This window comes from Hirundo rustica, chromosome 1, assembly GCF_015227805.2.
Source record: "Hirundo rustica isolate bHirRus1 chromosome 1, bHirRus1.pri.v3, whole genome shotgun sequence".
Lineage (NCBI taxonomy): Eukaryota > Metazoa > Chordata > Aves > Passeriformes > Hirundinidae > Hirundo > Hirundo rustica.
In genome coordinates, this window is record NC_053450.1 from 87,257,549 (window position 1) to 87,283,382 (window position 25,834).

Below are 25,834 nucleotides of genomic sequence, written 5' to 3' on the forward strand. Positions count from 1 at the left end.
AACATAACCCAAATGCCTAAATAGCTTCAGGTCAGAGATCTCCACATTCCCTGGGATCCAACTGAGAGTGATCAGCACCTTGCAGGGCTGAAGCAGTAGAAACTTTCAAAATTATTGTTAGAAGCAAGAAGAGTTTAATCTGAAAAATCAAAAAGTCAATTTGCAAAATCTTTGTTCTAAGTCAGTTTTACTGATCAACAATTGGGTAAAAAACGTCAACAAGTAAAATTCTGGAGTGTAAAGAGCACTTGAATTCCCATTCTCAGCTAAAGAAGATTGGCTGAAAACACAGTAAGGAAATAAAAAAGTAGGGGCTCAGAATGAGGAAATGCAATGGCCAGTCACGTGGGACTGAATACAAAACCCCAAAGCATTGATATACTCATATAAAGGGACATAGAGGAGAGAAGTGCTGTACTTTTGAACATTAGGGACAATATGAAAAAGTCTGAAAAAGCAGATTGGAGGGAATAGGGTGAAAAGGGAAGAAAGCTACAGGAAAGGAGAGTAGGTTTATGGCAAAAACTGTTGAGACTGATACAGAAGTCATTTTCTAGATAATCAGAAAGTTTTCCTGGGTTTTGTGCTGTACACATCTACTCTTAATCTCCTTTTGAAAGATGACCAGGTTTGAGGGATCACAAAAATTATGACCACTAGCCATCAAAGCAAGTCTTTAAAGTACCATCATCAGTTTTGAGATGAGTGTGGAGACTTCTGATTTTGCTTCTGGTTTTGTGAAATGCTTAGTGTGTCAGAACCCAGGGTCATGACAAAGGCTGTACTGAGATGATATTCACAAAATCACAGAACATCCTGAGCCAGGAGAGCCCCATAAGGATCATCAAAGTCCAGCTCCTGGCCCTATATGGGGCCACCCAAGAATTACACCATGTGCCTGAGAGCGTATTACTAAAACTCTTGGTAAAAATAAGCACTGACAAGGGATTTGGTTCCCAACAATCTAGCTGCTGCCCCCTGAGTTAATACCAGTGATGCAGATTTTCTTGCATACCCTGTTTCCATCCCTCCACCCACTCACTGCAACCTAGTCTCACTGATAACTTCCCATTGAACCTGAACAAATGAGCAAGGTTTAATTCCTTTCTGCTTGTCCTTTTCTAAGTAAATAAAATGAATAAATAAAAAATATCAATAGCCCTTTCTGCCTAGATTAGTTAGTGATATTTATCTTATGTACTATATTGTCTGCTGAAGTACCAAAGGGCAAAGTAAATCCATTTCATCCGTTTAGCAGCTACCTTGATAACAGTTGGATGTACAGACAAGCCTATGACATTCATCAGCAAAACTGCTACTTTCTTCCTCTCTTTCACCTATGTTCCTTGAAAATACTTTATTTCTGTGTTGTTTTCACAGTCTTAGAATAGTTGAAAACTCTCTTCTTCACCTCTGTTAACTTGTCTCATCCCAATAGCACATTTAGTTTAGATTTAGCTGGTGGTGACTTGAAGCAAGATAGCTGATTTGAGCTGTTCTTTTTTGGATGTTAAGGAGTTTTCTACTTTGTACGCAACTGTCGCAGCTGGAATTTGTTTAGAGTGGGTGGAGTATGTGTGTGTACGTATATATATGTTTAGAGAGCAAAAAATATTTCATCCTTATTTTCAGTTGTCTGTGCTAACACAGACTTTAGTCACCAGTAAAATTTTTTTTGTCATGGCAATTCTAAAATCTGGATGTAATTATATGTTTCCTATAGATTTTCAGTTATGTGAGACTTCACATAACTGAAAACATAAACATAGTTAGGTTTTTACTAACAAACCTAGCAAGTGCCACAGGGGATCTTGGAAGCTAGATATGTGGGAGACCAGTGTATTCACGTGGCAGATGTCCTCTCTTTGACTGCAGGTCCAGAGACTTTCCTTCCTTTGGAGGGTTTTGGTGGGTTTGGGCTGTTTGTTACCACTCTTTAGTAGAGCCTTGTTTCTCACAGTGTTAGGATGAGAAGCAGGCGGGGGGGGATGTTTCCCATGTGCTGTTCTGCTTTGCTGTTCCACATGTACCACAGAATCTACTTTTGTGGCTACACTGTGAGATGAATCAGGGAGCTTTTTCCTCTGCGGTTCCTTAAAGCTGCATCAGTTCCCTGATCCGTTTCTGAGTGTTGCTTCATGCTATCAGCACAACTGATGAGACAGCACTTTCGTTTTTGGAGGCATTATAGAATGTGAGGGGGGAATATACGCGGCAGGTGTGTCCTCAGTACTAGGGAAAGACATTCCCAGCAACTGAGAGCAGACCACCAGGGACTTCCTTCCAATTTGTTTTTAAACAAAAAGAAGCTACTGTAGCCTTGACTGCATTTGGACTGCATCACTTCTATGTGATGTAGATAACAAATGATTTTGCAGTTATGAATGCTGCTGCACTGTACAGTTACTGTCATTAGAACCATTTTACTGCTGATGTCTTTTTTTCTCTAGGCAGAAGCCAATGGACCCTAGTCAAAGTACACCTGATACTATCTAAATTATTACTTATCAAAAACTGCAATAAGCTTCAAAAAGCATATGTTACAGTGGTTTGCTCTGAGCTCTAAAACTCATATATTTGCAATTTGACTGGCTGAGGCTCTTTGAAACAAATAGCTCACAAATGAGTAATTTCACTGCTGAATGTATCAACCGATCTTTATTGCATCCCAAATTATGAAGTATGATGGTTATACAAAGTGCTTCAATAAGCCATGGAGCAATTTCCAGCAGTGATATATATGCTGAAACCCACATTAAATTAATATTAGGTGAAGGAGTATACCTGGAAATCTAAAACAACAATAGATTTCGCATAGGTTGTGTGAAGCTATGAGAGCCAGCTGCTAGTGATTTTGGCAGGAGTTGCTGAGTTTCTTTATGAGACCAAACAACCGCCGATGGCAAAAGGAAAGAGACTGCTCTTTGTCCGAGAGGGAAAATACTGCTTTATTTGCCCAGGAGCTAGTTTTAGCTCCTTTCCCGTCCACACCAGAGCGAGATCTCTCGAGGCCCCGCCTGTGCCAGGGCTTTTCCCCAGGGGGCAGGTCCCAGAGGCAGGGACAAGCCACTGCCCAATCGGGGATAAAGTGGGAGTGGAACAGAGTTGGGTTACATTCCAGTGTGGGGGATGAGCGCGGCCGAGCAGGGACAAACCACGTGATACAGTTAAAGGGGAACATTACAAATCCGATGAAACACAATATAAACCCAATTAATGCATTACAACAAGCCCACATATGTTCAGAGCTTTCAGTTTATTGTCTGTAAAAGTACGTAGATAGTAAGGAGGGTAGCCCTTACACATTTCCAATGGTTTTCCAATATTGGTTTAATTACACTGTGAATAATAGAATTCTGCTTAGGGAGGATGGCACAGGAAATATCTTGGCTTTAGTCTTTGGCCCTGACCTGAGCAGTGACTCAATAATTCTGTTTACCATGCTGTTTTCAATTGTAGTTGTCTTGTACCTCCTGCCTCGGCATCTCTTCTCCGAACTACCTTAGGGTGGAAAGTTCTTCAGGGCTTCTAATTCTTCTAATGGGACCCTGATTTCTGGCAGGCAGTCCTAGGTAATTACCGCAATCTGAATATGTGCATGCCTATAGCAGGGTTAAATATGTCTTTGTGAGTATACATTATGCATTTGATGTAAGAATAAACTCCCGTTTAAAATGTGTCCAAGCACACACTGCGTGAGTATTTGTCTTCAGAGATACAGTTATGTGCTGGTGTGCACACACAACCGCAGAAATATAAAGGGGGGAAGATATTCTCAAAACTAGTAGGAAATAAACTCTTACTCATTTTTCCAGAGTTAGCTAAAAAGATGGGGGTTGTCATGCATGAGTTTATTTGATAGTTCTTTTAACACTAGTGCCAGTGTTTTACATGTAAAAGATATGCCTCGCAAAGACCTTTTGGTAAAGTGATCTTTAAAATCATGCCTAAGCTTCTACAGCCATCATCTGTAGCATGATTAGACATTGCAGCTGAGCTGTGGAGTGTCCCTAGGAAATGAGGGCTGGGAGGAACAATCTCTGTATGTGTGTATGCATGAACAGAAGCACCTTATGAAGTAGGTAGTGTTAATAAAAACCCCTGATTTTCAACAACCGCTTCTCTGATCAGAATATGAATTAGGCTACAGAGAATAGCCAAACAACAGAAGGCACATTTGGGAAGAAGTGTATTATTCATACCATACCAATTGTCAATTTCCTTCATCTTGCTAGTGTGAGAGGCACATGAACTACTGCAGTGACAGCCTAAATCAAAATGTGACAAGTAAGTAATGCTTTGGGGTGCATGTGCTGCAGAGGATTTGGCTTTGCAGTTTTAGAAAAATTAATAATGGGAAGAAATCCCCTCTTTTGAGGATTAATTACATCCTCCTGCATGTGCACAAGTTTTAAATCCAATTTGCATAATTATTCCCACATGTAACCTGTTCTCCTAAATCAGCAAGAATGAACCCATTTTCTCATTCTTGTAAAATAAGGAAACACATTAAAGAAATATCTATTCTGCACCAAGATTCTGCTTGTACAGATTTAAATGTTCTTTACATTTCGTCGTTGCATACTGAAATGCTTAGTGTACTTTTTGTGCCTTTTTGTGCTTGGTCTGTTCTCAACTTACGGCTTCTCTGTAGCTTTCTCTTTCTAAGTGTTGTTACTCTTTAACAAGAGTACAGCTTTAGGAATGCTCAGGGTCTGTCTGACAGAAAAAAATTAAAGGCTTTTGTCTGTCTTCTTAGTGTTGGAAGAGTAAGTAGAGCCTTTTAGTTCTGTTTCTCTCTAGCTTACCTACTGCACTTTAAAGTTTTAGCTTGCTACACTACCTTGGTGTTTTATTATGAGTTTTGAACTTTAGAGGTTGTAATTGGTATGAATTTAGTACTTAAGCGGGTGTGGAGGGCGAGGGGAGGGTTGGCAGAAATTAAGTTGGCTACTCTGGAAACTAAAAATACTGGATTTTGCCAAGAGTCATAGAATCATATAATCCTTAGGGTTGGAAAAGACCTCATAGATCACCAAATCCACTGTCATGCTATCACCACCATATTCACCACTAAGCCATGTCCCCAGGTGCCACATTCACTCACCTTTTTAATACCTCCAGGGACAGTGATTTCACCACTTCCCTGGGCAGCCTCTTCCACTGCCACTTGGGCTGTTTTCCCAAGACAAGAAGGAAACCCAGTTATACCAGTGGTCCTGGAAGTCATAGGAATATTTCAAAACCACCAGTTACCTGTCTGCCTAAATTTCTGTACATGGTGAGATGGTACAGATTATCTCTGGGAAGGGTAGAAAAATAATTCCTTTGTAGCATAGTAATGTCCCGGGTGTTATGTGAAGTTGTAGCTAAGAAATATGAGGTGTCATTACTGTTGCATTGGAAATCTCTATGTTATTTAGGAAGGAGAGAGAAAAAAGTAGTATAGGTCATTAGGTGGGTAGAAGGACTTTTTCAGGTGTTGCATGTACCTGTAAGATTCATAATGCCAGCTTATTTTGGTGTAAGTCACATTCAAGTGTTCTGGAGATTCTGCAATTTGAACAGTAACTCTCTGGAATGGTGCATTTAATGAGCAGAAAAGGAAATACAATCAACAGTGTTTTATATGAGGTTTTTCATCTAAGCCAAAATAAAATATTGGGTGCACTTTATTTCCATTATTATGCTATGTATTTGGAAGAAATACATCTTCATATTGCTGCAGACTCTTTCCAAATACTTGCATTGTTTATTTAGATATAAGTCTTTTATATGAATTTTGATGGGTACAGTATTTTACTCCACTGAGCTATTTATCTCAGCATTATTATTAAGCATAATGAGAAAAAATATACAAACCAAACCATCAGAAAGGAGGAAACCTGACTTCTGAGTATGGCAAACACTAAATGCCTACAGCAACCAAAGCATTCTGCAGCAATTGCAGGTGCTCAGCACTGCTGAAGAGAAAATTCTCAGTATCTTCTGAGAAGTTGGGTTTCTGGTGATTTATACCAGCTTATTACCTGTTCCTTGCAGGCATGGCAGGTATTTTTAGAGAAGTTCAGGACACATACTTTTTTTTATTCATTGACAATTCTTTTTTTCCTGAGGTTTGTGTCTTCTTTTTACCTTTGTCTGTGATGTTGCCTGTGGTGTGGGATATTTGGGTAGGGAGGACAGATGGAGTATGGACAGTCTGTGCAAAAGGCAGTCACAAGTGTTAATTACTAGGTTTGGTGTGAGAATCCACTTTACCATTTTGGTCATTCCAAATCACTGGATTCCTTTCCCAGGATAGAACCTTGCTTTTTTTCTATCAAAGAAATATCACATCAGTTCCACCTGGTGTCACATCAGTTCTGTGGCAGCAACTACTCAAAAGGAAAAGCGATAACAGAAAAAGTATTTCTTGTTTTTTTAGTTGTTTTGCAGTGATATATCTGTGATTGAAATGGGGGAAGATGAGCACTGTGAAACCAACTGGCTCAGGTAGGCCATCAGCTAGGAGGCTGGGGAAGAAGCATGAGGAAAATGCATTTTTTTCTACAGTGGACAAAAAAACTGCTGAAGGAAAATGTCAGGCTAATTGCTTCTTCACCCCGATACTTTCAGAAGGGGTTTGTAAGGACTGTGGTGTGGGGGTGAGTAGTAGAGAGCCATCCCTTTTGATGATTCTCCCTGTGAGTCCTACTTTGTTCTGTGGAAATGAGAAGTCATTTTTGCCTCATTAAAACACGGAGCATGGAGTCCATCACTATTATTTAGGAATAATTTATACTCATCCTTTGGTGATTTTTATAATCAAGTCACAAGAAGCAAGGCATATCCAAATGCCCAAGGGAACAGGTATCTGGGAATATCTCTGCTTGTACACTGTAACATCCTTCCTTTTAATAGCATTAGGTCAATACTTTCATCTTCTTTATGCCTTTCCTGACTTTTTTTTTTTTTTTTTTTTTTCCTTACTAATCATTTAGAATCATAACCCTTTCAATGGCAATACAAGTACTCTTTTGTGTCTGGAAATCTTCTCAAAAGCCATGCCTTATTTCTCGGCTTTCTGACCACAGGCCAGTTTAAAAGGCGTATTTGCACTCAGAGAAGTATATTGTGACTTTAAACTTGATGCATTTTTCATTACAAATTTAAACAAGCTTGACTTTAAAATAAAGTTACTACATTTTAATAAAATGTAAGAACACAGTGTCCCTTTCCAGTGGGGCCACAGAGTTTTAGTAATCAGCATTACTTTTGTGTGAACGTGTGTAAAGGCAAGCATTCTACTCACTTATTCTGCCACAGCAGCAGTCCTCTTGTGTATTCTTCTTGCTGCTTGGAAAAGGTGGGAGCTTATCAACCAAGTTTAATCTCTTCACTGGCTTTTAGACATCTGAATTTTTTCAGTGTCATATAAGATATTGACTTTCCTTTGTCAGGCAGGTTCCTCCATGTGGGCTGTAACTTTTAGCATGCAAGAAAGGTTGCACTTATTCCTGTGCATGTGCACATGTGTGTGCATTGATTTTGTGTCTTAAGGGGGGGTTTACCTGAACAAAGGTGCTTGATGAGCATTGAGGAAGGTGACTAAGTGGGATGATATGGAGAGCTACCTGGTGACTGCTTAAGCAGAATATAAGCAATTAAACTCTTTTTTCGCTTTGCACCTTTGGGGAACCTGGAATGGGCTCAAGAAAGAAATTGTTATCACCAGCAAGACCCCATAGGGCATAGTTTAGGTGGGAAAGGGGCAGAGCTCTCGTGGTGACAGCACCGCACAGCAGAGAGGGACCTGGTCCACAGGTTTGTGTCATCTCAGACTGAAGGCTGAGACTTAGCTAGGAAGACAGGTCTGTGGCCCCAGGGCACCTCCCTGTTCAGCCTGGATGCAGAATGTCAGAACCACAGGATGGGTCAAGTTGGAAGGCACCACAGCAGGTCATCTGGTCCAACCTCCCTGCTCACACAGTGTCGTCCCAGAGCACTTGGGACAGGATTGCTTCCAGATTATCCTTGAATATCCCCATGTACAAAGAAAACCTCCTCCACTCAGAATGATCCATGTACAAGCAGAGTGCCTGAGATCCATGGAGCATTTGATGCACCCATGAACATATGGTGTTCCCTGTACCTGTATGTAAGCTTTTCAAAGTTAAAAACTCTGTTGGGGTGACCAGATTGGTGTCTGAAAAGGGCTGAACATACTTCTTTGTTCATTCACCAAAAAGCTCAGAGCATCAGTGGAGGCTGACACGCTTCTGCCACTCCCTGCAGGTGGACAGAGCAGTGCATTGATCCCAGACTAGTCCATTTGCTTTAGTTTTAAGAGCATATTTAAAGTCCATATCCTAGAACGTATTTTATATCTGCTTATCAGACTTTATGGTAATTGTCTGTTGAAATTCACATTTCCTCCCTTGAAGATGTGTGTGTGTTTAAACATAAAAATGTGTGTATGTGTGTCTTTATTCATGTATGAATATAGATAATTTACTATATATAACTAAGGAAAAAATCAGTTTGGTAAGGAGGGTAGAAAACTTTTAATAATGGGGAACATTGTGACTGAATTTTAAACCATGGCAGCCAAGAAATTCAAAGTTATGTTCCCTGCAGCAACTGTAATTTGTGTACACTGGTCATAAATACGGAAGTGTAAACCTAGAAGCATACACACTAATACAGGAAACTTCATTATGTTCATGGGGGTTAAGTTACTGCTGTAAATTTGCATATTTGAATTTCATGCCTGTTACGTGTTTAAATTTCCTATGATAACACTGAATTAATGTATTTTCACCATGGAATATATTAAGAAAGGTTCAGTTATTACAGGACTGTAGTTTTCATTTTGATGAGAATATGATGTTGCATTAAAACTGTATAGTTTATAGATATTTCTCCAAAACATTTGCAATGCAGGACTATTAAAGCTTAGCAGCCAGGATGCTGCCAAGTCTCATATTTTTCTGACTTAGACTGGTGATGGCAGTAAAGCATGGCTGACTTTTTAATAGCCTGGCTGCCATGGAATTGCTAACCCAGTTTCTGGTACGTGTCGTCGTTAACCTTGCATTTGTGTCGCCACTGTCAAAATACAACTACAGCTTTTTCCTCTGCTGCATTTGTCACTCGTTTGTTTTGTCCCATCTGCAGCTTGCCAGCAGGAAAGGAGTGGAGTGAGCAACCACAGCGCAAAACTTCTCCTGTCCCCTTGTTGCACCCACGGTCACTGCATCTGGGGAAAAGTGGCTTTTTTTCCTAATGACAAATATTTGTGGAATGTGCAGGTGTCCATACTGGTTTTTGGGACTCTGGGATGAAGACACTTCATGGCCTTGTGTGAGTTATTCACTGGCACTGGCTGTGCATTATTGCCAGCTATTTTTACTGTGGCTTGGGAGGTTCTGCCCTCAGAGAGTAGGTTCCTCTCCAGCTCTGAGGTATCTGGATCCAGCCTAGCTGATGATCCTTTGCCACATGTGGATGAACGGATATCACTCTTATGGTGACCCCTTGACTCCTGCTGCCAAAGCATCCAGAATAGTGCCCTGATATGGCAACATACCCAGAGTCAAGTATTTGTTATTTTATCCTGACAAGTGAGCTCTGGTGGATCCTGTTGCTGCTTAAGACAGCTGTCCCCCAATGACTCGAGCTGCTGCAATTCTTCATCCAACACATATTAACATAAACCAATGAGGGGGGCAATTTTCAGCTGGCTACAGCAGGCTGTGAACTGCAGTGGTGAAGGAACAGGCACATGTTTGTTTTATCAGCTGCTGCAGAGGCAGTAATCTCAGACAGAAAGGCAGAGCAGAGAGGTGGAGATGAGGAATGCCCTGAGCTACCACCAACCCATATGAAAGTGTAACAGCTCTGTGTTTTTAGTGGTGAACTCCTCAGATACATCTAGGCATAGGCAAGGCAGGCTGGCAGAGCAGCAGGTTATAGCACTGGTGTCCAACTACTCATTTCTATACTAAAATTAGCATCCTGAGAGGAAAGCTTGCAATTTTAGGAAGTACTTGGCTTATTTATTAGTCAGAGAAAGAACTTTGACTAATGACTAGTAAAAATAAATCATTGAGGGTGGATCACCATAAACCCCAATTTTATTATTAAAAAAAAAATTATAGTAATTCAGCACTCCTAAATGCTTTCACCTTTGGTGATTGAAAAATGTGATGTCATTATTTGCAATATTTCCTGCAAGATAGGTTCAGTGGAGTCCTATAAATAGCATAATTTTGGGGAAAGCATTCGTTTTCTGAGGCTGTTGAAAAATGTCAGTGATAGTACACTGAAGTGTTTGAAATAGAAAGTAAAACAGAACATTTAAAGTAACACTGTGGTGGCAAAGCTCTGAGGGAACCAAAAGGATGTCTGCGCATCAGCAGTGTTCACTGAAACACTTGGCCAGTGCCCTGCACCAGTGCTTTGCCAGTAGGATCCGTTCTACCATTTCCTAAACCTCTTTTCAGTTCCTCAAAAGCCTCAGGGGGTGGAAGCAGGGACAGCAGGGCTTCCAGGCTTGGGTGGTGTGCTAGGGTTCAGTCAACACACAGCATGCCGAACCAGATGTGTCCTGGTAGCTTCTCCAAGCATTGTGCTGCAGGGCTCCTAAGCCGTGAAGAGAATGTAGCTGGAAGTGGTGGCTGGAGATGACAGCAGAGTAGAAGATTTAGTGGGAAGAAGACATTTCTCTCAAGGGGAGCCTTTGAAATGTCTGCAAATTCATAAGGAAATGGTCTTCAGAGTTGGCATTTGCCTTGAACTTGAAAAAGGATCAAAGTCAATGGACTTTAGACCAGTCTGCTGTTAAAGAACAGGAGAGTTTAGAAAGGTTTAAAGAATGACAAAGCAGTCTGTTGGACCATGATATGTATTTGCTGGAGTGCCTGAGTACAAATTTCATAATTTCATTTTGGCTTGCCAATTGGAGACTCTTAGTAGCCTATTCCCATTTTAGGTGTAGCTAATAAACTATTATGTGACTCATGTAGCTCCATAACAAACAGATCGATACATTTGAGAACTAGGAATTTTATCCTTATACTAACTTTAGTGTTGATATAAGACTTACTGCAATGATACTGACTGCAGCCAGGTGGTGAAGGGACAATATAATATGGGATTATTGCCTTACTTTTTACCATAAAAGATTTTTCTCTATTACAAGGCTCTGAGAAAATGTTAGTAGCTAATAATAAAAAGTTATGCTTATGTTATGTTTTAAGCATTTGTCCTTCCAGTCTTTGTAACACACACAAAATTACAACACTTCTGTATATACGCTAGTGACACTGAAGAGGAAAAAAAGCTGCACACACAAGAAATTAATTCCCTGCTTCCCATGGGCAGGCCATCTCCAGGGAAGCAGTGCCCTATCACATGTAATGGCTACCTGGGAAAACAAACACAATTACTCCACATATCCCCCCTTCCCTCTTCTTCTTCCCACTTTATATACTGAGCAGGATGTCATATGGTCTGGAATATCCCTTTGGTCACTTGGGATCACCTGTCCCAGCTGTGTCTCCTCCCAAATTTCCCTGCTTTCTTGCCAGCGTGGCAGTACGGAAAGCAGAAAAGGCTTTGGCTCTGTGTGAATACTGCCCAGCAATAACTAAAGCCTCTCTATGTTACCAACCCTATGTTCGGCACAGATCCAAAACACAGCCCCACACTGGTCACTATGAAGATAATTAATTCTTGCCAAAACCAGCACAGGACCTTTCTGAGTTACCTGAACAGGTAATTATTTTTCTTTACTGTCTTTGTACCTGGGTGAATGAAAGTAGGTGCCTCATCATGCTAAGGCTCATGAGCCACATCTTCTGGTTGAACGATTAAATGTCTTACACTGTGAGTTCAGTGAGTTTTGTATTATTCCCTACAAGCTTTGAAGGGTGTTCAGTATATTCCTGAGCTATAGCAGTGGTAAATAAAGTGATAGATAGGAATGAGATGGAGTATTGGCGTCTACTGCAGGATTATGACTTTATTTACACTAACACATGTATCAGGTTGTTTTCCGAGGAGCATCTCCAGCATTTGCAGCTGCGACTTTTGTATAGCAGAGACATTTGCATTTCATTCAGTAGTGTTTTATCAAAAGCTCTTTTGCGATAGATTTGGTGTGCAAGTTTCCTTTTTTAAATTTCATGTACAGGATATGAATTCATTTGACAAGTTTATTCCTTTAACAAGTTCAATAATCATTAGCGATTCAAAATTTTATTTGCTGGGGGGTTATTAATTTAAAACTTTCACTGTATTCCTTCTCAGATATTTATTGACTAGTTTACACTCTACAGAACAGTATTTGAGTAAATCAGAATGCTGTAAACTTGCCTTATTAACAGGTTTATTGCTTTAGCAGGTACTGACTTACATTTCCACTGCTCCATCATAAAACATTCCCAGCCATGGAATTCATTTTTGAGTGAGATATTGTATTGTATAGACCAAGGTGTACACATGGGATCTCTTGTACATATAAACAAAATAATAAAATAGATGTTTTCTCCTGCAGACTCCAATAGTCTTGTGCAAAAGTACTTTTTTCAACTGGAGGGAATAAATGCAAGGCAGAAGTAAGATACTGTATAACCTAGAGGTCATGAAAAGAGAATGTTACCATTTTCTGTTCTTCAAAGGGAGAAGCATCTCACCAAAGGTGAGATCTGAAACCCACAGACTCCTGGGAAATTTCATCAAAACTGAAAAGTTAATTGTCTGGTTTCATTTCTGTTTTTACAAATACCAAGTTATACTGTCTGCTAACTTTATGTGTGCAGCAAAGATGCTACTTTGTGTTTAAAAGCCTTTTGTGGTAGTTGTGGAATGAATAATTAGGTTAACAGCCATACCTTTTTTGTTGTAGATGTTTGGATGTCTATAAAAGCCACTGGAAAGTGAAGTAATCCCTCTTTTTAAGCCAAAGTGTGTTTCTTACTGTAACAGTTTAATAAGAAGGTGCCTATTTATAAGACTTCGTTAAAAATTTGACAGTAAAAATAATAAATATGTTGTGTAATATAAGAATCCTTTAAATGCATATAATTTTTTTTCCTGAGTGTGATAAGAAATTTTGAATCTGCAAAAAGTCTGGAAAATGCTTTTAAAAAGTGCAGTTCTATCCAGTGAAAAAACAGCTTACGTTATCTCTTCCTTCTAAACAGCTCTGTTGCAGAAGTGTGTTCGGGGTCATAAACACTGGTTTTAGCAAGCAAAACAAGTTTTTTCTTCTGAATTAATAAATCAAAGTTGTTATGAGAGGATCTTTAAAATACATTTCCTAGTAAAAAATCTTCTGTCTCAGTTGTTTATGAGGTCAGTTTGCACTTCAAAGAGCATTTCAAAAAGCCTCTAAACTCTGTACTTCATGTGTTACGTAAGTTCAGAACAGTCGTAGATATAGTTATCACATCCAACCACATATAAAGTATGTTTTTTAATTTCTTTTAGCCACTCAGCAGATATCCACCTTTGGTCAATGACATCTCCTTTTGGCTGCCTTCTGAAACATACTCTCAGAATGATTTCTATGATTTGGTTCGAACCATTGGTGGAGACTTGATAGAAAAGGTTGTCCTACTGGATGAATTTGCCCATCCAAAGTAAGTAAAAATTTTAACACCTTTTTCCTGTGGTCACAGTATAAATATTTTGTGAATATTTTAGTTCTATATACCAAAAAGTTCTTGATTCTTATAATATTTGCATATTTCATTTTCTACCTCCAAAACCTTCCTGCAGGAAAAAAAAAAAAAAAAAAATTACTTTAAAGAAATACTACCTATTATTCAGTTTTCCACTAGTACTGAGCTTCTGGTATTCAGACTACCCCAATGCTTTGTGCTCAGGTTTTGACAGCAGCAGTGAGCAACTCCTTCCTCAATACATCTGGCAGTGCGTGACACTCCTGTCCATAGCGTGTCTGACATTCTAGTCCTGCTCTTTGCTAAGTGACTGATGTTTGTCTCCTTGTTCTCTTCCTTTCTTCTTCTAGTCCTGACACACTAGCAGACCTTTGCTATAACGTCAGTGCTAGTAGCGGTTTGTTGCAGAATGCTATTGTTAGTGTTCAACTGGGAGGAAAAAAAAGACCCCGTTCATTTCTTTCTGACACTTATTTATATTCTGTTGAGCAGCCTCGCAGGTTTCAGAACACCATATGGGTATAGCAGCACTGACATTGCAAGGGAGTGCACAGGGTATTTGTCCAACTGGTGATAATGGTTGCCTCATAACCAGACAAGTGTCAGCTATTATATATGTACTGTTTTTCAATTTGCTGTTTCCAAATCAAGAAGTAGAAAAGCTGCTGGCTATCTAGCTTTCCTAAAACAGAAGTTTGAAATCATTTGTCTTGATACTTTTTTACGTGCTGTAGGAAGGCAGATAGTAAACCTTTTTTGAAGATGACAGGAAAATGCTTCATGTTCTCCAACACCTATAGATTTTTTTTTATCTTCTCCTTTCTGCATCCAGGTATTTAACCCTGTTGTTCTTTTGAATCTGATATGTGATGCAGGCCAGATGAATAGATTGTTCTATGACCTAGTTTTCATGACGTTTCAGTGGATTTTTATTTTTTGAGGTTTTTTTTTTTTCCTTTTTACCCTGTTTGTGTAGTGTTATATGAGACTGCTTGTGCTGTGCGAAGAAACAGAAATGGAAATGAGATTTGTGTGGGCATCTTAAAGCTTTGAGTCATTAATTCTTGAGTTTTTCTCACATGCAAAAGGATCTTAACCCTTTACTCAAGATGGTGTATGCAGAAGAGGAATACAGGTTAGGATAAGATGATGGGTACTTTTCATTATAAAGAACAGTACTTTTTTCATCTTTCAGAGAAATCGAGAAGGAATTTTTTATTGCAGGTACGGATAACTTATTGTCACTTGGAGTGCGCCATAATATCAGTTAGCACAAGTACATAGACTCTGAAGACTCTGCACACAGATCCTGCTGTCTTCTATCATGATGGCTCTGATACAGTACATTCAACACTTTTTTGTAAAAACTGGGTCGTTGAACCCCTTTCTGGAACTGTCCTCCCATTCATTCATGCTGATAGTTTATTGTATGTGTAACATCTCTGTGCTCATTGCCGCTTTTTGTCTTCATTCTCCTCAGTGATACCAAACCAGCAATTATCTTCGTCGTCACATCATCTCTTAGGGGAGAATCCTATGCATAGTGCAAGTAGCTCTTCCAAGTCTGAAAGCTTGGAGAAATCTTGTTCCCTGCTTCCTCAAACAGTGGCAGTATTATACTGTGATTATTCTTGGCATCTTCCTGGGGAAATCCACATACGCTGTGACAGCCTGCCAGCAGCACGGCATCAGTCATGGCTCAACTCACAGGTCGTGCTTCTCTTCTTTGCTGAGAATATTGTCTTCCATACTCGTAGAATTGTGAGGTCGGGACAGGACTCGCTACTCTGGGTTTCTGCTATGTGTGTTTTCTCCTTTGATATGCTTTGACGCATCCAGAACATATCCCAGGGGTGACAGTTGTTCCTCCTCAAGGAATACACCTCTGGTTCCTCTGTGACTTCTGCAAATAGATGGGAAGGTTGATTGCTCACAGAGGATTGTCACACTAGTATAGGACCTTTACTAGTTTTGTTCTCTAAAACCATTTAAACCTCACTCAGCAGACATCCAAAAATATTTTGACACTATAAGGAATAAAAAATTCCCACCTTTATATCTGAAGAATTTGAGAGGTGACACTAATGATTGTTGGTAAGTGATGTTGTACTGCTCTTGGTTTTTTCACCTGCTACGACAGTAAAAGAAATATTTTCAAATGTCCCATAAAAATCAGTGATTCCAGTGAGATTATCTACTGCATTAACAAAGAATCATAATCATACTTTGCCCTTTCTTCTTAGAACAGGATGTGTGCAAATATATAACTTTTGAGAACTGATGATGTAAGCCACGCAAGTAATTTTGTTTGATTTTTAAAGGCCTTGGAAGACTGATGTTTTGAAAAGAGTTTTCTATTTAGTCTTAATTCCTAGATAATCATCTTGTTATGGGAATGATACAGTGACTTCTTTAATTCAGTGTTACAGAAAAGCCTCTGGGCACAGAAATTAACATAAGAGACCCTCATCATTGCTGTGGATCTGTATGTTACAGATCTTGGTACTCGTAATCATTATCTTGAATTTTTAGTGAATCTGCTATGGAGGATGGGAGAAAAGTGTCTAGAATTGGAAGAACTGCAGTGCTGCTGTGTTGAATGTTAGTTACAAGCAGCTTAATAAGTTTATGCTTGTAGTTAATAACTTACAGATTTTAAAATTCAGATTTTTTTAAAAATCTCACTAGTTTCATGAGGAATTAGGACGTTTGGTAGTCTTATTTTCCTTCTTAAACTACTTTTCTTAGTTACAGGATGACAAAGATCTGAAAATAGAAAATATTACACAAATAAAACTAATTTATAACACAAAAAGAGGTCTTTAAATTAAGATCCTTTATAGAGGCTGTCTGTGTAATGCTACATAGTTGCCTTTTCTGTGGTTCAGAAACCTTTCAGGATTTCACTGGGCTTTGGACTGACACCCATCCTCCAGACACATTGCAGTTATGGTGTAAAAATGTATTTCTCTACATGTGAAGGAAAAGAGGGAACAGGAAAAAGCATGGCACAAGTAATTGTTTAAGCAAGGAAGAGATGCCTGAAACCAAGTAAATCTCGATTATCTGCTTTGTAAGGTAATAATACTGAAAAAACTTTTAGGGAAGCACAGGCAATTTAAAGATACAGCAGAAAGGAGACTCATTGCTGAAAAGCACAAATTTAGAAGAATGCCAAGTTTCTGTGCCGGGATAATTAAGAACTGTTCCAGTCTAAATGAATCTTAGGCAAACTTAACTGAGCAAAATCAAAACACAACCTTGAGGTAAACTAAGTAGTGTGTGATGTGTCACACAGTCAGGGTTTAACTTCATCCAAGATGAATAATGCAAAACATGGCTGTTACACACCTGTTACTCAGGTATATAAATAATCAGCCAGCATATTCGTGAGGGAAAAGTTGTGACTTTTCTAAGTGCCAAGGAAACTTGAGTGAAGCTGTGGTGGTTTTGGCAAGAACAGGAGCAGGCCATCTGTAAGGCAAGCGGAGAAAGAGTGTGTCTTTGCAGTGAGCAAAACATTTTCCACAGTCCATCCTGTGTATTGCAGCTATTTTTACTTGATGCGTTAGCTTCAAACAGTTAGACTTTCATACATTTGGATGGTGGAATATATTTCTCCATGCATGACGTGTGAAGTGAGTTCACTGTGACTTGCCTGGAGTTGTCAAATAGATGCTGCATGAGCTGTGTGACCAGGCACTGGAAGGCAGTGGCACTGTTTTTGCTACCTGACTGAATTATTTCTTTCAAATCCTTGGAGATCTTTAAGGACCTTTAAGCATTGCTGTGCAAATACATGATGAGTGAGGATTTGTAGCTGACATTTTCCCCCCTGGAACATTTTAGAGAACAAACATTTGGGGGGGGGTGGAATTTTGGACTAAAGGAAGAGAAGAAAGGGGCGTTTCCCTTACTTCTTGTAATATTTGTTTTATCCTCCATATCTTTAAGTTTAGACCTTTTACTACTCAACTTGTCTAAGCTGTCTAATCAATATGAATGACCTTCTGAAATTAAACCAGAAAGTAATCTCTTTTTCAGTGGTCAAGACTTCTCCAGTTTTGGATAGGAAACAGATGTCACAGGGAAAAAGAAAGGGTGGCTGAATGTCAGTCAAAAGGTAGAAAGGTCCCTTCTCACTAGGAATAAACAAATCAAAGCCATTGCCATGCAGAGAATCCCAGGAAGAGGGATTTACATTCTTTCATTCATACAGTCTAACATTTGGTGAGAATCAGATAAGTACTCTGTGACTGCACACATTTTTTCAGGGATGGTAATTAAAGTATATCTGGACAAAGTAATAGAGGGAGTACTGGTTAATCAGGCACGGTAGAATAAATGATAGGAGTGGCACAAGACATTTGTGACTCGCATTGTCCCCAGTGAAGAGGACAGAGAGAGATAAGAGTCCAGGGGTGAGTGCCTGTCCCCTACAATGTAGCAGCAAAGACAGAATACAGAAATGCTGAGGTTGTTTATCTTTGCTTTAGGCAAGACCTGCAAATGTGCTTTTTAGCTTAGCATGCCACGTTTCTCTTGTGTAAGGTATCTTGTGTAATCCCATCACATGTGATGGCCTCACATTTTCATTCTGAAAATGTATTTTCTGCATTTTGCTGTGAGATTGTTTTCCTATCGGTCTTTCAAAGTTAGTTACTAATATTTCTGTTTTGTTGGAAATATAAGGGAAGTCAGGAAAGATACGGCTCCACATCCTCCTTTGCAAGGAAGATACATAGGTAGGCTGAAAAAGTTACACAGAATGGTAATCAAGACATGCACTGTGTCCTCAGTGGTACTTAAGAGGTAAATTTTTAATCAGAGCAACTAAAAATATTCTGAAAAGGCAGAGTGGAGACAGTAAGGGGGGAAAATTGATTTGCTGCGTTTTGACGGCTATGCTGTTAAAAATATAAGTGGGGAATAGGTAAGAAAGGATTTATTCTTCACCTTGAGTCAATTACTTGCACACTTCTGGGGTGAGATCTGCACATCTGTCAAAGTCTGTTGAATGAAGGGAGAGGAAATGTATTGGCTGCTGTGAAGGGGAAAGGTAGGTGCACTGTGGCACCATTTTTAGAGACTTGAGGAGTACTCAGATGACCTGTGTCTCTTCTTTTCCAAACAGTAAAAGGAACAGATCTGGCAGCAAAGAGTCAGATCCTATTGACTGCTGTGTTGTGTCAATGCATGCCTCTAGCTCCTTATTAATATACAGAAAATACAATGTAAGAATAACACTTTCCAGATGCCAGATTTTGCACTTTTCCTTATCTGCGTGGGGATAAAATCAAATATGTTTAGGTCTGGTTTATTCATTAAAGCTGGCTTGGTTTTGTCTTGCTTCTGGAATAAGTGAATTAAGCAGAATAATTCTTAAGTGCTGCTTGCTGCTAGTATTACGCAAATTAAAACAATCAAGTCAGTCCCCAAACACCTTGTTGTTCTTCAGCCCGAGCACTTTACAATTTGCTGAGGGATTCTTTGAGATTACCTTTAACTGCTGAACTGGCAAAGTCCCAGCAGCAGCTTCTCTGCATAAAAAGCAACCCAGAAGCTGCTTTTGACAGGAGCTAGCGGAGGATTGGTTTTCAATTAATGAACAATGTTCTCCAGCTCTGGATATTTTTTTTTTTCCCCCTTCATTTGGTCACGTGAATGTAAGACTATAATATTTTTGAAATAGATTAACTGTTCATGGGAGGCTCTGTCAGAGGCTTCTCGTTCACTTCTGAGCCTTCCTTCAGCTGTCACAGCAGGGCTTAACCACGTCGTGGCTACTTAAAACACTACAGTAGTACCCCCAGTCCATCTTCTTCTCTCTTTTCCCAAGCAGGATCAATGCCACCTGTTTTTTCTTGAGAATAAGAACTTTTTCTGTCCTTCCTGCTACAGTCATGCTGATGGTAAGGTTGTCTATATGTGTCAGAGCAATGCCAAGCACAAATACAGGCTGGGCAGAGAATGGCTTGAGAGCAGCTTTGCGGAGAATGATTTTGGGTGTGGGTTGATGAGGAATTCCACGTGACACAGTACCATGCACTTGCAGCCCAGAAAGCCAACTGTATCCTGGGCTGCATCCAAAGCAGCATGGCCAGCAGGGAGGGAGAGGATTCTGCCCCTCTATTCTGCCAGTGTGAGACCCCACCTGCAGTGCTGCTTCCAGCTCTGGGTCCCAACATAAGAAAGATGTGGATGTGTTGAAGCAAGTCCAGAGCAGGGCCACAAAGATGCTGAGAGGGCTGGAGCACTTCTCCTACAAAGATGGGCTGAGAGTTGGGGTTGTTCAGCCGGGAGAAGACTCCAGGGAGATCTTTGAGCACTTTTCAGTACCTAAAAGGGGCCTGCAGGAGAGCTGGAGACGGACTTCCTGTAGTGACAGAACAAGGGGGAATGGCTTTAAACTGAGAGATGCTAGGTTTAGATTAGAAAGAAATTCTTTGCTATGAGGGCGGTGAGGCACTTGAACAGGTTGCCCAGAGAAGTTGTGGATGCTCCATTCTGAGAGACTGGACTGCTTCTGGTTGATGACTCAAACAATCGACCATTTTGCCCAGGTGCAGAAGGGGGTGTGTGTACCCATCACTGGAGGCTACAGCTGGGCGTTGAACAAGATAGAGGAAGAGGCTGATAAGAGGCAAATCCTTGGAAGCCGGATAATGTTTGTTATTGTGACAAAGTTCTTACATAAGTGGCTCAGCTGTGAAAAATCCCTTCTGGAGTGGTATCAGGACATTCACACGTAGCTTGAAGGTATTCATCCCTGCTGATATGCCATAATTGCTGTAATGTCTTAGAAGGTGTCTTAAACCATCAAACACTCCTGAAGTGTTCCCTGATCCAAAGTATTTCATCATCCAGTGTAAAACTTCCCATTCCAGGGGAGGTACTTGGGTGTTCCCACCTGAACCTGGGTGAATATAAAGCCACTGGACTTTTTGCTTTGTGGGCTTCCCCACCTGTGGTGGAGGTGACCATCCCCACTGAGAAAATCAGAAGAGGGCCAATGGGATGCTATCATCATTCACAGTGGTGATATTTTTTCTTGATTGTTAATCTCTTTCTCCCCCCCTCTACTCCTTTCTTTCCTATTTATTTGTCTCTCACTCTCTCCCTCACATTTACAGTTAAATAAAAATCTGTACTACTGGCTGTAGCATATGGTGGTGTTAGCTCCTTAATTCAGGCAGAAGCATCTCTCTGATAATTTTAATAACAATATCTTAACACCATTCCTGGAAATACTCAAGCCCAGCTTGTACAGGGCTTTGAGCAACCTGGTCTAGTGGAAGGTGTCCCTGCCCATGGCAGGTGGTTGGGAATTAGATAATATTTAAGGTTCCTTCCAACCCAAACCATTCAATGATGGTTTTATGATTCTTTTGTCTTGTGGGCTTCAGCTTAGGAAATGTGTGTATAATGGAGTTTGGGCGCATTTCACTCCTGGTGTATGTGTGTATCAGGCATTCCCTGTGCCCCAGACCAACCCAACAGGCAGTGCTGTTTGCTTGATTCACAGTCAGAGTGGCCCCAGCTACTCTGTGGGCCTCTTTGCTGCCTTTTTTCCTTTAGAAGAGGAGCTGTGTAGAAATAGCAGCTCCATTCTCACAGCAGCCCCTGCTTGGAGGTGGTCAGGGACTTTCTGGCCAGATTAATTTAGAGTAAACACTGGGCTGCTCAGAAAGAGATGCTTTATGAAGACATATGGGTTCTGTTCATTTCCCAGCAGAGCTGAAATAAGCTTTTAGGTGATAAGGTTTTTATCCCAACTGCCTAAAGGAAATTTGAAGGAGCCAGGAGTTGTGCTCCATGTTGGTAACTCCAAGGTAACCCTGCCGTGCTGATTGATTCATGGCTTCAGCAGATCTTGCACTCCCTGCTTTATAGCAGTCATGATGCCCTGCTGTTCCCTGCCAGGACTGAGACTGTTGGAGTTTAGCTTTCCCAGCTATCCTGCATAGTGATGAGGACATTCATGGAGCCCAGAGTACCCATCTGCTAGGATTTGTTGTTTTGGGTGTTCTTTTTCTTGAGGAATCTGGATTGAAAAGCTTTTAATTCTTCCTTTTCCTCCCCAGCAAAAACATTCCTGATTGAAATGAATATAGAGAATTAATTGAGTAAATATGCACGTATGTTTGTTTAGGAAAGGCTTTCAGATATTTTAGAAATTCTAAACTTCAAACACCCTTGTTTCCACTTTTTTGTAGTACAAAATAGGGTGAAGTCAGACAGCAAAACTGAGCATGCACTTCTATAACACAAGCTAGAAGGTATTGTTTGATATGGAAGCAGATCTTTTCAGTGCTATATTTTTTATCTGTATCCACGTAGAGTTGGAATCTGTCTGCATACTTTGGTCGATCACCTTTTTCAAAGGTTTTTAACTGCTTGGCCTGTAGCTTTTGAATTCCTGTGTGGATTCAGATGCTTAATTCCTTTGGGTTGCTTTAAAAGTCCCATAGATAACAGTTCTCTGTCGAAATCCAAGTGTCATGAAGAACTATGAGAGGAAAGAAAATAGGAGCAGGGAAGTCTTTCCTGTGTCACCCTGGTTTTTCTGAGTTTTTTTAAAGCCTTTTGATTGTTCATAAGATGGAGTCAGACTTTTTAGCTTCTGTACAATATTAGTAGCAGTTTTTGCCTTTTCTCACACATGTAACATAAACAAATCCTTTGTTTTTCATTCTCTGTCCTTTGTTTTTTGTTTGCATATTTCTAACCTGAAAACAATTGTAACTGACAGTTGGTCCGGCCATTCGGCTGGGAGGTGATAACTCCAGAAGCCAATCCACAGCCAGACCCACAAATGTAGAAAAAGTAAGAAATAAACAGGCACAGGGGCTCTCGGCCTTGGCTCAGCCTTGGGCTCTCTCGGAGGAACGTCTCTGCCCTGCAAATCTCTCGTCTCCGTGTGGTTGCTTTGCGTGTTGCAATCACATTTCCTGTAGAAAAAGCAAGTGCTTGAACAATTCTACAAAAAAGAAACAAAACAAAAACAAAAACAAACCAAAAACAACAAAGAAAAGAAGAAAAAAAAAAAACCACCAAACCAAAACAAAAAAAAAAACCCAAACCAAAAACAACAAAAAAAGAACCCCCTCCAAATTCTTGCATTATACAAAAATCAAATGAGTTCTGTGACTTACATATTTTTACATAGCTTGATTTACAGTTTTAAATCTGTAAATCACAGATTTACACAGATCTGACTGCTATTTCAGGTCTCTGATGCCAGTGTTTATTTGAAGACCATCTAATTGGGGAAGGAAAAAAAAAAGAGAATAATCAGCTGACCATGATAGACAGATTCTACTTTCTTTGCTGTCCTCAGTGTTCAGACAGGCACCATGCAAATAGCTGTTCTTAATGGGTTCCTATAGAAGTCTGAGGTTTCCTTCAAACCACTGTATTCAAATCAATTGTGGGGCAGACAGTATTCTGCTGTACCATCCCTGGCTCTCCAGAGTCTTCACTGAGGGAATTGTCTTTACTAACTGAAAATAATTTACTCTTAATGAGCGTCAGTAGGAGTCCCATTATTCTTTGGTGGGAGGCTGGTGGCTAACAGACAGGCTTGTGGGAGGATTTGTATCAAGAAAGGAGAAGGATGAAGCAACCCCAGGCTCCCATTAGAGGGTGGGGGGAAACACAGACCCTGAAGTGTGATGTATCACTGCTGATATTCCATAGGAAGTGTAATCAACCTTCACAGGTAATGAGAAGAGAGAAAACTTAAGTACATGAGCAACACAGAAGACAAGCGTCAAGTCCCTCACGAGTTCAGGCAGACTTGCTATATAGAAAAGGGATAGCTGGAATCACAATGAATCATTTCTAAGAGGCTGCTCAGCTGAAGAGCTTAACCTTTCTTCATCATGTCAACCTGAAGTCAGCCATTCACCACCAGTTCTCAGATGCAGCCCAGAAATCTTTGCCACAATTCCCAGAGCACTTCACAGGATGTGTCACAGGAATTAGCAAAGTGATTTATTGACAAGCAGTGGGACGGTGAAAAATGGCTAAAGGAGTCAGCTGCCACAGGATGCACAAGGGATAGCAATAGGCTCATGAGTGCTTCTGAGTTCAGAGAAATCCTAGTGAATTGCTGACCTTGTGGAACAGAGGTGGAGGCTACTGCTGTGCAGAACTGTTTTTCCTGGTCTGCAATTGTGAGCATACCAAAGTTTGAGAGGGATTGCGATGGATGTGAGTATGTCAGGGAGGGAAAGCTTTTGTAATGACATTTGTTAGATAGTGAGTATTGTCCCTCTCTACTCACTGAAATTGTTTTCTCTGCCTGTGCTCTGGCTGTCTGCTGCTGCCTGGGGTGTTCATGGCTCTGTTCTGCTGTCTGTCTGAGGCTGGGATTCCGTACCCTTGCCCTCTTGTCTTGGTCTCTATCCCTGCCCCATTCGTTCTCCCACAGTAACAGCACAGCCTAGGAAGTCAAGGTGGAGCAGCTCTGTCAAGGCCACCAGTGATGGATGACAACACTGCAGGCTGAGAATCCCTGCAAAGGAATATGGGTGAGGGCCAGAAGTGTATTCTGGCTGGGTGTCAGGTCTGTACCTGAAAGTAGTTTTTCTTGAATACAATAGATGTATCCTTCATGCAAGTTTTGTCCCTCTCCTCCTAAATCAGCTTTTAAATAAATGTTAGTGTGCAAGTATGGTATGCTTGTTTTCTGCAGTGTGGAGAAGCAACGCATCTGTAGCACATCCCGAGCTCTGTCAGAGTCTCTGGAATTCTTGTCTAGACATCTGCAAGGGAAGGTAGAGATGGCTCTGTTTGCTCGTGGCTTACAATAATCTTTGTAGCCACAGAAAGTGACCACAGTACCAAGGCAGCCACAGCACGCTTTGCTTGGGGTGATGAAGGACATTGCTGTCTTCTGTGTGTTAGGAATTGCATGTGTGTGATGCCTGCACATATTTGCACTCATCACAAAGCCTTTCTTAGAACTGTAGAGTGGGATAACAAGGTGGCCTGGTCCCTAATTCTTAGACTGGATTCAGCTAAACATACATTCTATAAAGCTGCCAGCGTAGGAGATGGGAGGGATATGTCCTTATATGCTTCCTAGTACTGCACGTGATGGATATAGCACTAAATAATTAATCCTAATTTTCATCTTTTATGGATCCAGAATTTATTTTTTTGTAGGGATAAATAATGTCCTATAGCTAGGAAGAATTTCTGAAGCTGAATCAAAGCATTATGTAGCTCAAAGGTTGCTTATCTCCATACTGCGAAATGTCAACATTTAGGCTGAGGAAACAAGGTTTTCTTTCATTTCAGAACAAAAAAAATGTCAGGATTTCTGAAGCAGATCACAGTATCTTCCCACTGTTTTTGTGCTCAATGGATATTTTATTTTAACCTACCAGTTAAATTTAAATAATTAATTTTAAAAAATTACAGCCAGCATCCTTGTCTGGATAAATGGAAGGGAAATTCATGGTCCTGCACACCCCATAAGGTCCATATATTATAGAGATGGACCTGAGCAGAAAAAATACATCTGGATGATGACTGCTGCCATACCAAATTCTTCCAGAATTCAGGTTTCTGCCCCACTTCTCTCAAATATTGTGTGATAACATTAATATTAAAACTAACACCATGCAACTGATCTATTATTTATCAGGCATTGCACAGAAATGTAAGGGAAAGGTGCCTTTTAAAAATCATTCTGAGGATGAAGAAAATATTTATGTTTAGTATTTTCATGCCTATTAGTACACATGTGAGACAGATGAACAGTTAGGAAATTAATTACTCTTCATTCTTTGTGAATGAACACCAGAAAGGAGATAGATGAAGACTGATTTAATGTAGTTTTTGGGGGTTTTTTTATTACCTTGATATATGAAGGACTCAGTTCTCAGCTGAGATACTGCCACCCTCATCCTGTGGGCCAGCAACACATAGACTGAAGTGACACATCTGACAAACCACAGTGGAATTTTAACTGTTTAGGTCAGAACATGGCTTTCAGTTGTGTTAGGGAGATGAGATGTGCATTGGACAAGTGAAGCTCAACTAGGATGGTGCAGCAGACACAAGTTTTTTTGTGAAGTCAGTGGCCAGACTCAAGTACGCAAAACCAAGTGTTTAGTTGCATCACGTAGGCAGACATTTTCCTTAGTATCTGC

The 25,834-nt window shown here is 40.3% G+C and overlaps 1 protein-coding gene across 8 annotated transcripts in view; it reads left to right on the forward strand.

The window, feature by feature from the left end:
- Nucleotides 1-25,834, forward strand: part of FARS2 (phenylalanyl-tRNA synthetase 2, mitochondrial) — a 233,197-nt gene that overhangs the window by 141,382 nt on the left and 65,981 nt on the right. For all 8 annotated transcript variants that reach the window (XM_058420306.1, XM_040061857.2, XM_040061876.2 and 5 more), the window contains one exon: nucleotides 13,477-13,628. In XM_058420306.1, coding sequence (XP_058276289.1) covers nucleotides 13,477-13,628 — 152 coding nt within the window. The remainder of the gene's footprint in view (nucleotides 1-13,476; nucleotides 13,629-25,834) is intronic.